The 11679-nt window shown below is 46.2% G+C and overlaps 1 protein-coding gene across 7 annotated transcripts in view; it reads right to left on the bottom strand.

Moving 5' to 3' along the window:
- The window catches only part of CAMKK2 (calcium/calmodulin dependent protein kinase kinase 2), a 45303-nt gene that overhangs the window by 3927 nt on the left and 29697 nt on the right, over positions 1-11679 (bottom strand). For 2 of the 7 annotated variants that reach the window (XM_053279453.1, XM_053279452.1), the window contains exons 7-16: positions 11498-11534; positions 8402-8423; positions 6957-7045; positions 5356-5555; positions 5123-5176; positions 3742-3815; positions 2885-2972; positions 2435-2563; positions 855-955; positions 293-334 (exon numbers count right to left, since the gene is read on the bottom strand). In XM_053279453.1, the coding sequence (XP_053135428.1) occupies positions 293-334; positions 855-955; positions 2435-2563; positions 2885-2972; positions 3742-3815; positions 5123-5176; positions 5356-5555; positions 6957-7045; positions 8402-8423; positions 11498-11534 (836 nt within the window). Of the gene's footprint in view, positions 1-292; positions 335-850; positions 956-2434; positions 2564-2884; positions 2973-3741; positions 3816-5122; positions 5177-5355; positions 5556-6956; positions 7046-8401; positions 8424-11497; positions 11535-11679 lie in introns of those variants that run through there. The other 5 variants (XM_053279455.1, XM_053279456.1, XM_053279458.1 and 2 more) reach the window with 3 other exon arrangements.

Here is an 11679-nt window from a genome sequence, read left to right as displayed (position 1 = left end):
GGAAGAGGTCCCAGAATCAAAGAGCGAATATGGACCAAGTCCCCGCCAATCGCCACGTGCAAATAAGGGAGTCCCACCTTCAACCAGCTCTGCTCCCTGCCATTTAAAATGAAAAGAAGTTCGTGCGACACATTTCAGAAAGGCAAACCCCAAACAAGAGCATTCCAGGTGTTGGAAGACGCATGCGATCACTTCCCCTGCGGGCATGCGGTTGGGTAAACTTTCATTAGCCCAATTCGTCGCATAACAGACAGACAGGTAGGAGGAGTGAGGAGGCACTTGCGATCTTTACCTTTGACTGATGCAATATTTCACATTCCCCAATTTGTTTTTTCTGGAGTCGTGGGGGGAAAGTTGGGGAGAGGAGAGGAAGAGGGAGGAAGTGGATGTGAGAACACACACACACAGGAAAAAGAAATCGGACGGAGTCATCCGCTGCCAGCACAATAACCAAATCGTGCAGAACATCTTGGGATAAAGTTCAAATAACCACCCACAAAGTGAAGCAACAGAGTTATATATAAGCAGGACACTGTATGTCACATACCTCCATGTTGATCGGGAGCTACTGTTTGGCAGTGTGAAAAATCTCAACTTTTGTTTTGTTTTTTAAAAAGAGTTTCTAGTCCTCATGGTGCCCAAAAAGAACTTGGATGTGCTGCCATGCTCTCTCATTACTCTCTTCTTTGCCAACCCTGGCATTTATTATGAAAATGCATCCGATTTTGTGGGTAGCAACTGGGAAAACTGCCTTTTTAGTAGACATGTCCTGCTTGCCTCTTCCCAGAACACAGTTTGGAAGCTACTAGCCCAACCCATTGCTCTGTGGACACTTAGTCACGAGACAAACTTACGTCAACAGATTTCCCGGTGCAGACAAGGATCTCTCGTCTCTTCTACTCCCTTCAAATGGATTCCCAAAAGATCTTTTCCTGATCATTGATTTTACCAGAATCTGAAAAAGATTGGCACCTGGTTGCAATAACATCAGGGTGGAACTTATGACCATCTTCTAGAACAACTGGTCCTGGTTCTACCTCTGAAATGGATCTAGATCAATAAATATGCAATTGGCGCTTGTCTAATAATAATAATAATTATTATTATTATCATTATTATTATTATTTAAAGGAAAGTTGTGCCATCAAGTCAGCGTCAACTCCTGGCGCCCACAGAGCCCTGTGGTTTTCTTTGATAGAATATAGGAGGGGTTGACCATTGCGATCTCCCCCGCAGTATGAGATGATGCCTTTCAGCACCTTCCGATATCGCTGCTGGCCGATATAGGTGTTTCCCAGGCAACCTCTTGCTCCCTAGGCAAGTTATTTCCCCATTGCACCATTAGGTGGCATACACACACACACACACACCCTGGCAAATGATAGATAGTGTCTGAATATGTTGGTAATGTCGGTAATAGAAACATATTGCTAATGTTGGTAACGGAAGCAGATGGATTCCGTTACCAACACATTTTGAATGTTTCAGACACAATCTATAATATTTAAGGGTTTTGTAAAAAAAAATATGGTCTTGAAGTAGGATATGTTATCTTGCCAGTGAGTATATATAATATCAGCATGGAAATTTATTTGTTCAGGATCTCTGGGTGATTTACAGCAACATAACAAACATTAAAACCGAAATTAAAACTTTAAAACCATTTAAAATCACAAGTCTAGTTAAGAAGCTTGGGTTAATAAAATGTCTTTAAAGAATTTCTAAAAGTTTTCAGAGATGGGGAAGCTCTTATTTCAGCAGGGAGCACGGTCCAGATCTCAGGGTGGCGACAGAGAAGGCCCGTCCCTGCAGATGAACCTCTCCAGATGATCGTAATGGGCAGTGAGGTTCAAAGTGAAGACAACCTTCTCTTAAATACCCTGGGCCTAAGAGGTTATAACCAGCACCTTGTATTTTGCCTGGAAACTTATTGGTAGCCAGTGTCGTTCTTTTAACATAAGAGTAATATGGTTTCTCCGAGATCACCCAGAGACTTACCTGGCTGCCACATTCTGTACCAACTTCAGTTTCCAGACTACATACAAAGGCAGCCCCATATAGAGCATATTTATTTATTTACTGAATTTGTAAACCACCCCAGCAGTCAAGTCTGGAGGTTACCAGCATATGTACCACTGTTCTGAGTATCTCAAGAAACAGACACAGTTGGCATATCAGCCAAAGCTGACAGAAAGCACTTCTGGCCACCGCCTCAACCCGAGACACCAGGGAGAGGTTAGGATCCAGAAGCACTCCCATATCGGTTCCTTCTGTTTATTACTATCGTCACTGAAAAAGTGACAATTCCATTGTCCTTGGAATTGCCCCATGACCATTGAATAGCTTTGGAACCAATCTAAATACGCTGCGCAGACATGATCTTGAAACTCCCCACAGCAGAAATAAGGGGGAACTGTTTCTAGATCTCACTCACCACCGTGGCCAAGCTCGGGATGTGTTTCACCGAATTCTCAACCTCTTCTTCAGTCACCTCGACGAGGGTGCAGTTCTCATCTTCCGTCGGCAAAGGTTCCACACCGTTCTTGGTGACCCAGGCATGCACCTTGATTGAAAAAGGATGTGTATGTATGTAAGTCTGGTATAAATCAATAAGCACCTTGGAAGAACTATTCATGCCCTCTTTTTTCACAACAGAAAAAGGCCACTGCAGATATAGTGATTCCAGTTCTTATAACAAGACTGTGCTATTTTGCCTCACATATTCAGTTACCATAAAGTCATGTTGCTTCTTCCTTTATAATGCCACCAGGACAGACCAAAGAAAGGAATACGAGGAAAGGCTGTACGAGAAGAATGTGATTTCCTCCCCACCCACCCACCCAAAAATTACAGACATCACGCTTCACAAAGGGTTGCCAAATACCTTAATTTCCGGGACGGTGATTCTGGATTCAGGGTTTTTGTCCAGCATCTGTGTTATCAGATCTTTCAGTTCATCAGAAATATCTGGTCTTGGGTTAAAACAAAAATCAAAATGAGCCAAGGATTCGCTTGTAAGAATGAAGCATACTTCTATAAACATTCCTCGTACAATATTTGGTATTAGTATCCTGGGGTTTAGTCTCTAGTCCTTAAGAAAGCAGGAAGGCAATTCCTGGTGAAATCTCAGAAGCAGAGAATAGAGCGGAATTTCTCCTTGTTCCTCTCTTAACCGGCAGAAGCACAAATCCTCCCCCTCTAACCCTAAAGAACTACACCTCTCTTAATGTATTCTAGATGGATATCTTCCATTCAGCCACAGGGATTGTTGCTGCCACACTGAGCCTTGAGTAAAAGGTAAAGTGTGCCATCGAGTCGGTGTCAACTCCTGGCGACCACAGAGCCCTGCAGTTTTCTTTGGTAGAATACAGGAGGGGTTGACCATTGCCATCTCCCGCGCAGTATGAGATGATGCCTTTCAGCATCTCCCTAGATCGCTGCTGCCCGATGTAGGTGTTTCCCATAGTCTGGGAAACATACCAGTAGTGATTCGAACCGGTAACCTCTGGCTTGCTAGTCAAGTCATTTCCCCACTTGGGACAACTCAGGAAACAGCAGAGTATCTCGCAACTTTGTCAGCCTCTCTGAGGTTCAGTGGTTGGTCTGGGAGGCTCCACGCCCCTCTCCAGGCTTGGGAGAAGGGCAGACGATCACGTCAGAATCCCAGGGTGCTCACCAGTGACAAGTCTGGATGAATGTGCATTGGCGGACACCATACAAACAGATAATCTGTCTACTCACTGGTCAGGAAATTCCAGCATTTGACTCTTGATTTTGCTGTGTAAACTCAGAATCCTTTCATCCATGAAAGGGCACTAGGACGAAACAGGAGGAGGAGCATAATGAGATTTCAGAAAGCAGCAAAGCAGTTTGGGCCCGTGTGGGCCATTCGCATCCTATACACCTCCTCTCCATTTTGTGGGCATCCCTACGCCAGGGATTCTCAACCAGCATGGTGTAGTGGTGAGAGTGCTGGACTAGGGCCGAGGAGACCCAAGTTCAAATCCCCATTCAGCCACGAGACTTGCTGGGTGACTCTGGGCCAGTCACTTCTCCCTCAGACGGAGGGACCTACATCACAGGGTTGTTGTGAGGAGAAACCTAAGTATGTAGTACCAAGTATGTACTACATACTTGGTACTACATACTCTGGGTTCCTTGGAGGAAGAGCGGGATATAAATGTAAACATGTTTTGTTTTGTTTTTTGTTTTTTTTAATGTAAACATTGGGTCCCCAATGTAATAGGACTTAAACTCCATTTAATAATAACCCATTTGGTTGGGGATTATGGGAGTTGGTCCAATAACATCTGGAGTCCTAATGTTGAGAATCTCTGCCCTATGCAATGGACATAAACCAATTCAACAGTCATTCCCTCCCTCTCTCTAGGGGGATAGAATTCTGCAGGGGGCCTACAGATGACGAATCAGAAATTCTCAGTCCCCCAGTCACATGATAAATTTCCAGAATTCTTTGAGGGAAACCATGGCAGCGACACCGGAATAAAGCCTTGGCCACAATTCTCCATTTTCTTCCAACTTGCCTTGCTCCCATATAGCTTTTCTTACTGTCGGAGTGTTCCTTTACCTGCAAGGCCTGGCTCTATTATTAAATAAAATTAGATGCATGCGTATATGTGTGCAAGTGTACATATATGTGTACGTATAGAGTGTGTGTATATATACACACATAGGCACCATGTTATGAGACTGCTTTGCCACCCTCCCCACGGAGGATCTTGGAAAGAGATCTCTGGGGCCACGTCTCAGCCACTCCTTACATCCAAATCCTGATCCTGCCCAGCCTTCTGCGCACACTGGGGAAAGTGTATGGATTCTGCCACAGAACAGAACAGCAGGGATGGGGCCAAAACAGAGCATCTGCTTTGCATGCAGAAGGTCCCAGGTTCAATCCCTGGTAGCATCTCCAGGTAGGGCTGGGTGAGGCTCCTGCCTGAAGCCTTGGAGAACTGCTGCCGGTCAGAGTAGGCAGTACTGAGCTAGATGGACCAGAGGTCTGACTCAGTATATGGCAGCATCCGACGTTCCTAATATTGAGCTCTCTTCAGTTTCTAACAAGCCACCAAAGAGTATTTGGGGGAAAGCGGCAGCGTTTTATTACCTGTCCAAACACAAAACAGTAGAGTGTGATTCCCATCGCCCAAACATCTAATGCCTTCAACAGAAGGGAGGGAGAGAAAGAGAGAGATTGATTACATCTATCAGCCTTCCAAACGCTTGCTGTGTTATCTTTACAAAGCAGCTTTAAAAACATTATTTTGACATTAAAAGAAAACATGCTAAAGCACATCGAAGTATCTCATTTAATTACGTCGACGCCTCTCTCTTCCATACCTTTCCAGAAAATATTTTCCTGGTTTCCGAGAGGGTTTCTGGCGCCATGAATGCCGGGGTGCCCACTGTGTTCGTTAAGAGGGCGTCTGTCCCTTTGAACTCGTTGCTCACCCCAAAATCGGCTATTTTGATGTGGCCGTCCTCTCCAACTAAGAGGTTGGAAGGCTTAATATCCCGATGAATGATCTTTTGATAGTGCACTGCAGAGGACGACAGAACCAGACTTGCGCTGGAACATCTGGAAGGAGGCAACCACCACCCTGGCCCTCCATCTTCAGGGGCTAATTTGCAAAGAGGCAGTGCCCAGGCGGAGGCTGCTTCAAAGCTCTATCCCCAGACTTTGATGGAGAGCAGGTGTGTTAAAATCAGCGGCGTTGCTAGGCAGTGGTGGAGCCGGACCGCGGCGCAGCCAGAAGCGTTGGCCGTCCAACTCCCGAACAGGGCCACGCGGCCCCAATCTAGGTCCCGAATAGGGTCGCACGGCCCCGTTCAGGAGTTGGACAGCCAACGCTTCTGGCCGTGCTGCGAACGCAGCATTGGGACCTAGGGGCTCTTCCTTAAAGGCAGGGAAGAGCTGCTCCTGGCTGTGTTGCGAATGCAGCTCTGGCCATTTAACTCCCGAATGGGATCGCCTGGCCCCGCTCGGGAGCTAAACCAGCACCCCGTGTCTGACATCAGACGTGGGGGGGAGGGTCGGGGCTGCGAGGCGCGGCCTCTGAGGGGCGGCAGCCCGGGTTCCTTGAACCCGTTCGCCCAATGGTTGCTCCGCCCCTGATTGCTAGGTACTTAAAAGATCAAGAGCCCAGGCCCACAGCCGACTTTGCATTTGAATGGGAGACTGAATGTGTGCACGCATTGTAAGATATTCCCTTTAGGAATATCTTGCTTACATGCAGAAGGTTCCAAGTCCCGCCCCACCCACCCCCCGGCAGCATCTCCAAGACAGGGCTGAGAAAGACTCCTGCCTGCAATTTTGGAGAAGCTGCTGTCCGTCTGGGTCGACAATACTGAGCGAGATTGGCCAACAGTATGACTCGGTATAAGGCAGCTTCCTATGTTCCCCTTCTTTTTTGAGAATTAAAGCCAATCATACCCATCCTAAGAATCATTATGTGTGGTTCCCCCCCGCCCAAGTCTCCAATACTATTATAATGCAGCCCCTATGACGGTGGAAGGAGCAGAGAGCCAGGTAAGGCTTGGAGATCTCTCCCCTGCTCTGTGCAGGTGCCTCCACTGCTGCTCTTCCTTTCTGGAAAAGGTCACGGAGGAGGAAGGTGGCTGATGAGCTTTGGGGCTTGCAGCAATTCAATGGTGGCACATGCCCCTGTGTTAAATAAAAATAAAAAGACTGAGCTGCAAGGCAGGAACTTTCCCTCGATTATCCTCTGGCTTCAAGGCCATTGACTTCAGTGAGCCAGCTACAGCTACTTGGAAGTGCCAGCATGCAACTCTGCACAAGCTCAGAGGCAGCTTCTCCTGTTGCGGGGCTGCGTCCCGGGACTGAAAAGAAGTGCTGCGGTTGAGCTCCATCTCCAGTTACCTTCCGTTTCCTTCCACCCCACTTCTTGCCATGTTTCGAAAGGTCCTAAAAGGAAACTCACGGTACTCAATGCCTTTCATCAAGTCTTGAAAGTAAAAGCGAGCCTGGTCTTCAGTAAGAGGTTTCAGGTGTGGGACTTCCATCACAGGCCTGCAGAGGGAGAGAGAGAGAGAATCAACCCCGAGGGCAACTTTCTCAGGGCTGGAGGCAGAACAAGGAACAACAAAGCACGTAGCTGAGCCAGTAAGCAGGGACTCCGTGTCTAAGTGAGGAGCTCCTCAAAGTGAGGAGAGAGGCGGCCAGAGTCAGAAGCCTGATAGGATCAAGAATTTATTTATTTACAATACCCCGCCCCTCCAGTACACTACTGCTTGGGGCGGCTCACAACAATAAAATAGATACAACACACAATAAAAGTAATAAAATTAACCAAATTAAGTAAACAAGTTACAAGTCAGGTTAAAAACCACAATCAGTATTAAATTTCAAATTAAAAGTTGTTATTTTAAAAGCTAAAAATTGAGAATTATTAAAAACTAAAAACTAAAGAACCTACCGGATATAACCAAAGATGGAGCATTAAAGAGCTTCTTTAGAAAGATGTGTTTTAAGTTTTCTTTTTAAAAAACACCTAGGGAGGGAGCATACCAAAGCTCTGCAGGGAGGGTGTTCCAAAGCCAAGGGGCCACAACCGAAAAGGCCCTGTCTCTAGTCCCCGCCAACCAGATCTCTGTTAGTGGTGGGGCCATGAGCAGGTTCTGAGGGCCTCAGGCAGGATCATATGAGCAAATGTGGTCTGACAGGTACCCCAGCCCCAAGCCGTGTAGGGCTTAAAAGTCAAGACCAGCACCTTGAATCTATCCTGGAAGTGGACTAGTAACCACTGAAGCTGCCGCAGGATTCAAGGAGGACCCTATTGGTCCATTGTGTCACCTGACCCTTGCTGAGTTAGCAATGTGGTAGCACCCCCTGGCATCACTTATCACAAGAAGCAAAGTAAGAGCTAATGAATACAATCCTAGCTCATAAGCTTCAGCTCAGTATTCACAACCCCTGATTCTCTGTACATAGTGCCAAACTAAGTATGAATACAGTGACTTATATTATATTAATTTTTTAAAAAAATTACCTGTAGCCCCTTCGGGGGGCTTCCTAAAGGCTGGAGGGGTCTGCAAAAGTTCCCCCTCCCCCCACTGGCTTCTAGGGCCTTGCAGGGACCATTTGAGCATGTGCGGTGGCCATTTTTAATTTTTTTTAAAATGGCCGCAAAAACAAAATGGCCACTGCGCATGCTCAAATGGCCTCTGCGAGGCCTTGTATGGCCTAGGGCTTCACAGAGGCCATTTGAGCATGCGTGGTGGCCATTTTGTTTTCGGCGAGCATTTTAAAAATTTTTTTAAAATGGCGCCCCCTTCAAGTGGTGCCCGGGACACGTGCCCTGCCTGCCCTACCCTAGCTATGCCCCTGACAACAACAAACAATATCATCAACAAATAATAATCTTACCCCTTTTTCACAAGTTCAAACACTGAAACAAAACAAAAAAGAGACAGGGAATCAGTTACAGGTTTCTAATAACCGACTCTGAGGGGACAATCTGTATAATCTCAAATTTTTAAATATGACATCACCAAAAAGCAAATGACTCTCAGGCACATTTGCAAGGTTAAGTAAATTGTGCATTTCACATTGGGAGGAACAGTTCAAAAGCGTGGGGATTTTAGTGAGGTCGAGCAGTGACCGAGATAGGAGGCCCAAAGGCAGTTCACATGATAATAAACCGGTTATGAGAGGAGTCCTACTCAATTGCAGTTCCAAGAGCTAGGTGCATCCCTGTTTTGTGATCATATGTTAGATAAAAACCAAGGCAGGATGCAGAGGGCTTGATCATTTGTCAAGCCCCAGCCCCCCTACCCAGATTCTGTCCCTAGTTTCCTTTCTTTAAAAAAAAATTATTAGAATTCCCCCCTTCAAAATACAATGACAGGTAGGTATCATATTATGGAATAACAATGACACATATTTATAACATCAATTCCCCCTGCATCATTTAATTAAATAACTAGTTTTAAACATATAGACTAGAATCAACTGGTTTCGACAAATGGACATTCGCTTTCACCAAGGGTAAATGTAGTTTAGAGCATTAGCATCTTGCACTGGGTCCTTAAAGTGTGCCACTGAGTCGGTGTTGACTCCTGGCGACCACAGAGCCCTGTGGTTGTCTTTGGTAAAATACAAGAGGGGTTGACCATTGGCCAGTGTGGTGTAGTGGTGAAAGTGCTGGACTAGGACCGGGGAGTCCCGAGTTCAAATCCCCATTCAGCCATGAAACAAGCTGGGTGACTCTGGGCCAGTCACTTCTCTCTCAGCCTAATCTACTTCACAGGGTTGTTGTGAGGAGAAACCTAACCTATGTAGTACACCGCTCTGGGCTCCTTGGAGGAAGAGTGGGATATACATGTAATAATAATAATAATAATAATAATAATAATAATAATAGCCATCTCCCCCGCAGTATGAGATGATGCCTTTCAGCATCTTCCTATATCGCTGCTGCCCTATATGGGTGGTTCCCATAGCCTGGGGGATTTGGACCAGCAACCTCTGGCTTGCTAGTCATTTCCCCGTTGCGCCATTGGGTCCTTACCCTCTTCTATATATTTCCAGAAGGGTTCCCACCTGGCACAGTATAGTGCAGTTGGGTTTTGATTGATATCATTTTCCAGACCATATTCCGTTGAACCATGCTGTACTTGAAAAGTGCCCTTTTTCTGCCCCTAGTTTCTGAACGAGGGCAGGGGGACATCCTACCCAGCTGGGGTTTGACAGTCAATCAAGCTCCCCTTCTCCTATCTTGTTTGGACCTTACACACAATTGCAAAACTGGAGCCTGCAAATCCCACCTCTTGGAACTGGGAAGGACTTGTTTCCTGCCCAGTTTATGATCATGGGAACTGTCCTCCAGTGTGATCAAGTGGATGTCACGTTAGACGTTTAGAGTCCACCGCAGACATTAATTCAGTGCTTGGCTTTAAGTGCATCCTTTCACCCTCACGGCAGTTTCCCAGCTGTGGGCAGATGGAGTGAGAACAGAGACCAAGGGCTATGCCAAGGGTTGCAGTGGATGTCAGTGGAAGAGAATTGGGATGGGGTGAGGAGGCTGAACTGTAAACCACCCAGAAACACAAGTTTGGGGCGGTATAGAAATCTTTTAAATTTTTTAAAAATGTGGTCGGCTCACAGTCCAAGAGAAAGGCACTCCACCTCCAGCTGGATAAGGGGATTTGCACTGGAAGGTTGCCCCAAATTCTGTTCTGCTCTTAAAAACAGTCATTTACACAGGCCTTGGATTTAAAAATCAACTTGAAACAAACACCAGATGGTGCACAGAGGGGGAAAATTTGGAAGCACTGTCTAAGGTCTATTTTTGTCTTTTCCCCCATCTGGAACTGGCCACTTGTGTAGGCAGGATGCCCAAACAACCTCGACCACTGGCATGCACAGCTGAGCCTTGTGTTGCAAAGTCCAATGCAGGACCTGGGGGCAAAAGTGGGGTGCGGGGAGAAACCTGCAGTTGCAGAGTGTGTCTCTGAAGCGCCGAATAGGGCTCTCCATGTTCCAAACACTTGCTTTCATTAGGACTTTGGTTCCTACACAGATTCCTACTATATATACTGTATATATTGAGCTTCTGGCCTTTACAGATACATAATGGGGGACATTCCTTGCAGGGCGAGCACAACAGAAGAAACTCTGAGGGGCGCAAAGATGTTGATGACTGATTGTGCTTCAGATATTCCTACTGATGTGTTATATCATTCTCCAGGAAAGATACCATACTACATAATTGCCTCGAGCTTTCTCAGTCTTGAAACACATCAGGCAAGTGATTATTATTTATGCTAAGGGCTCCCAACTGGCGACACTCCAGATGCTGCTGAACTACAACTCCCATCTCCCCAGCCACATGTTGCTGGGGATGATGGGAGTTGTAGTTCAGCAACATCCAGAACACCACAGCTCGGGAATCTCTGATCTACACAGCACCGTTGGGGATTCTCCCTCTGCTTTTTTCCCTTGAACCTCACAGATTCCCAGACCAGAGTGTGAAATATAAGATACCGGAAGTCTCCTAAAAAATGGCATATTGTATGTCTTTGTCTAACTCCAGAGGCCCACATTCAGTGCTGCTGCACTGACAATAGTAAACCCGAGAATAGGTGAATTTGCAAGGGCCTTCTCTCTCCCATCTGTGGGCAACGCCTTTAAGTGCTTTTGTGCTAGTTCAGGCAGCTATGCCAGTGTAGTGGAGTGGTTAGAGAGGGTTGGACTAGGACAGGGAAGATCTGCGTTCAAATCCCCATTCAGCCATTAAACTCACTGGGAGACCCTGGGCCAGTCACTTATCTCTCTGGCTAGCCTACCTCGCACAGTTGTTGTGAGGATAAACAAGCCAGGTACACTGCTCTGGGGTCTTTGGAGGAAGAGCAGAATATACATGTAAAAATAATAATAAGTGAAGCCATGTTTCAACATGGGAGGAACCTCTTTCTTGCAGTGTGTGGCAAACAGAGATGGGAGGAAGAGGGGTTTGTTTACCCATGTACAGATGGTCTTCACTGGGATCATCTAGTACCTGAGAGAGAGAGAGAGAGAGAGAGAGAGAGAGAGAGAGAGAGAGAGAGAGAGAGAGAGGAGATCTGAAATACATATCTTCAGATTTTCTATAACAAGCATGCTTTAAAACAGCATTACAGTATACTCAATACCTATTAATCAGG

Source organism: Hemicordylus capensis, chromosome 15 (genome assembly GCF_027244095.1).
Source record: "Hemicordylus capensis ecotype Gifberg chromosome 15, rHemCap1.1.pri, whole genome shotgun sequence".
Taxonomy (NCBI): domain Eukaryota; kingdom Metazoa; phylum Chordata; class Lepidosauria; order Squamata; family Cordylidae; genus Hemicordylus; species Hemicordylus capensis.
Note: the sequence above shows the minus strand (reverse complement) of the source record. Positions and strands in the feature narration are given on the sequence as shown.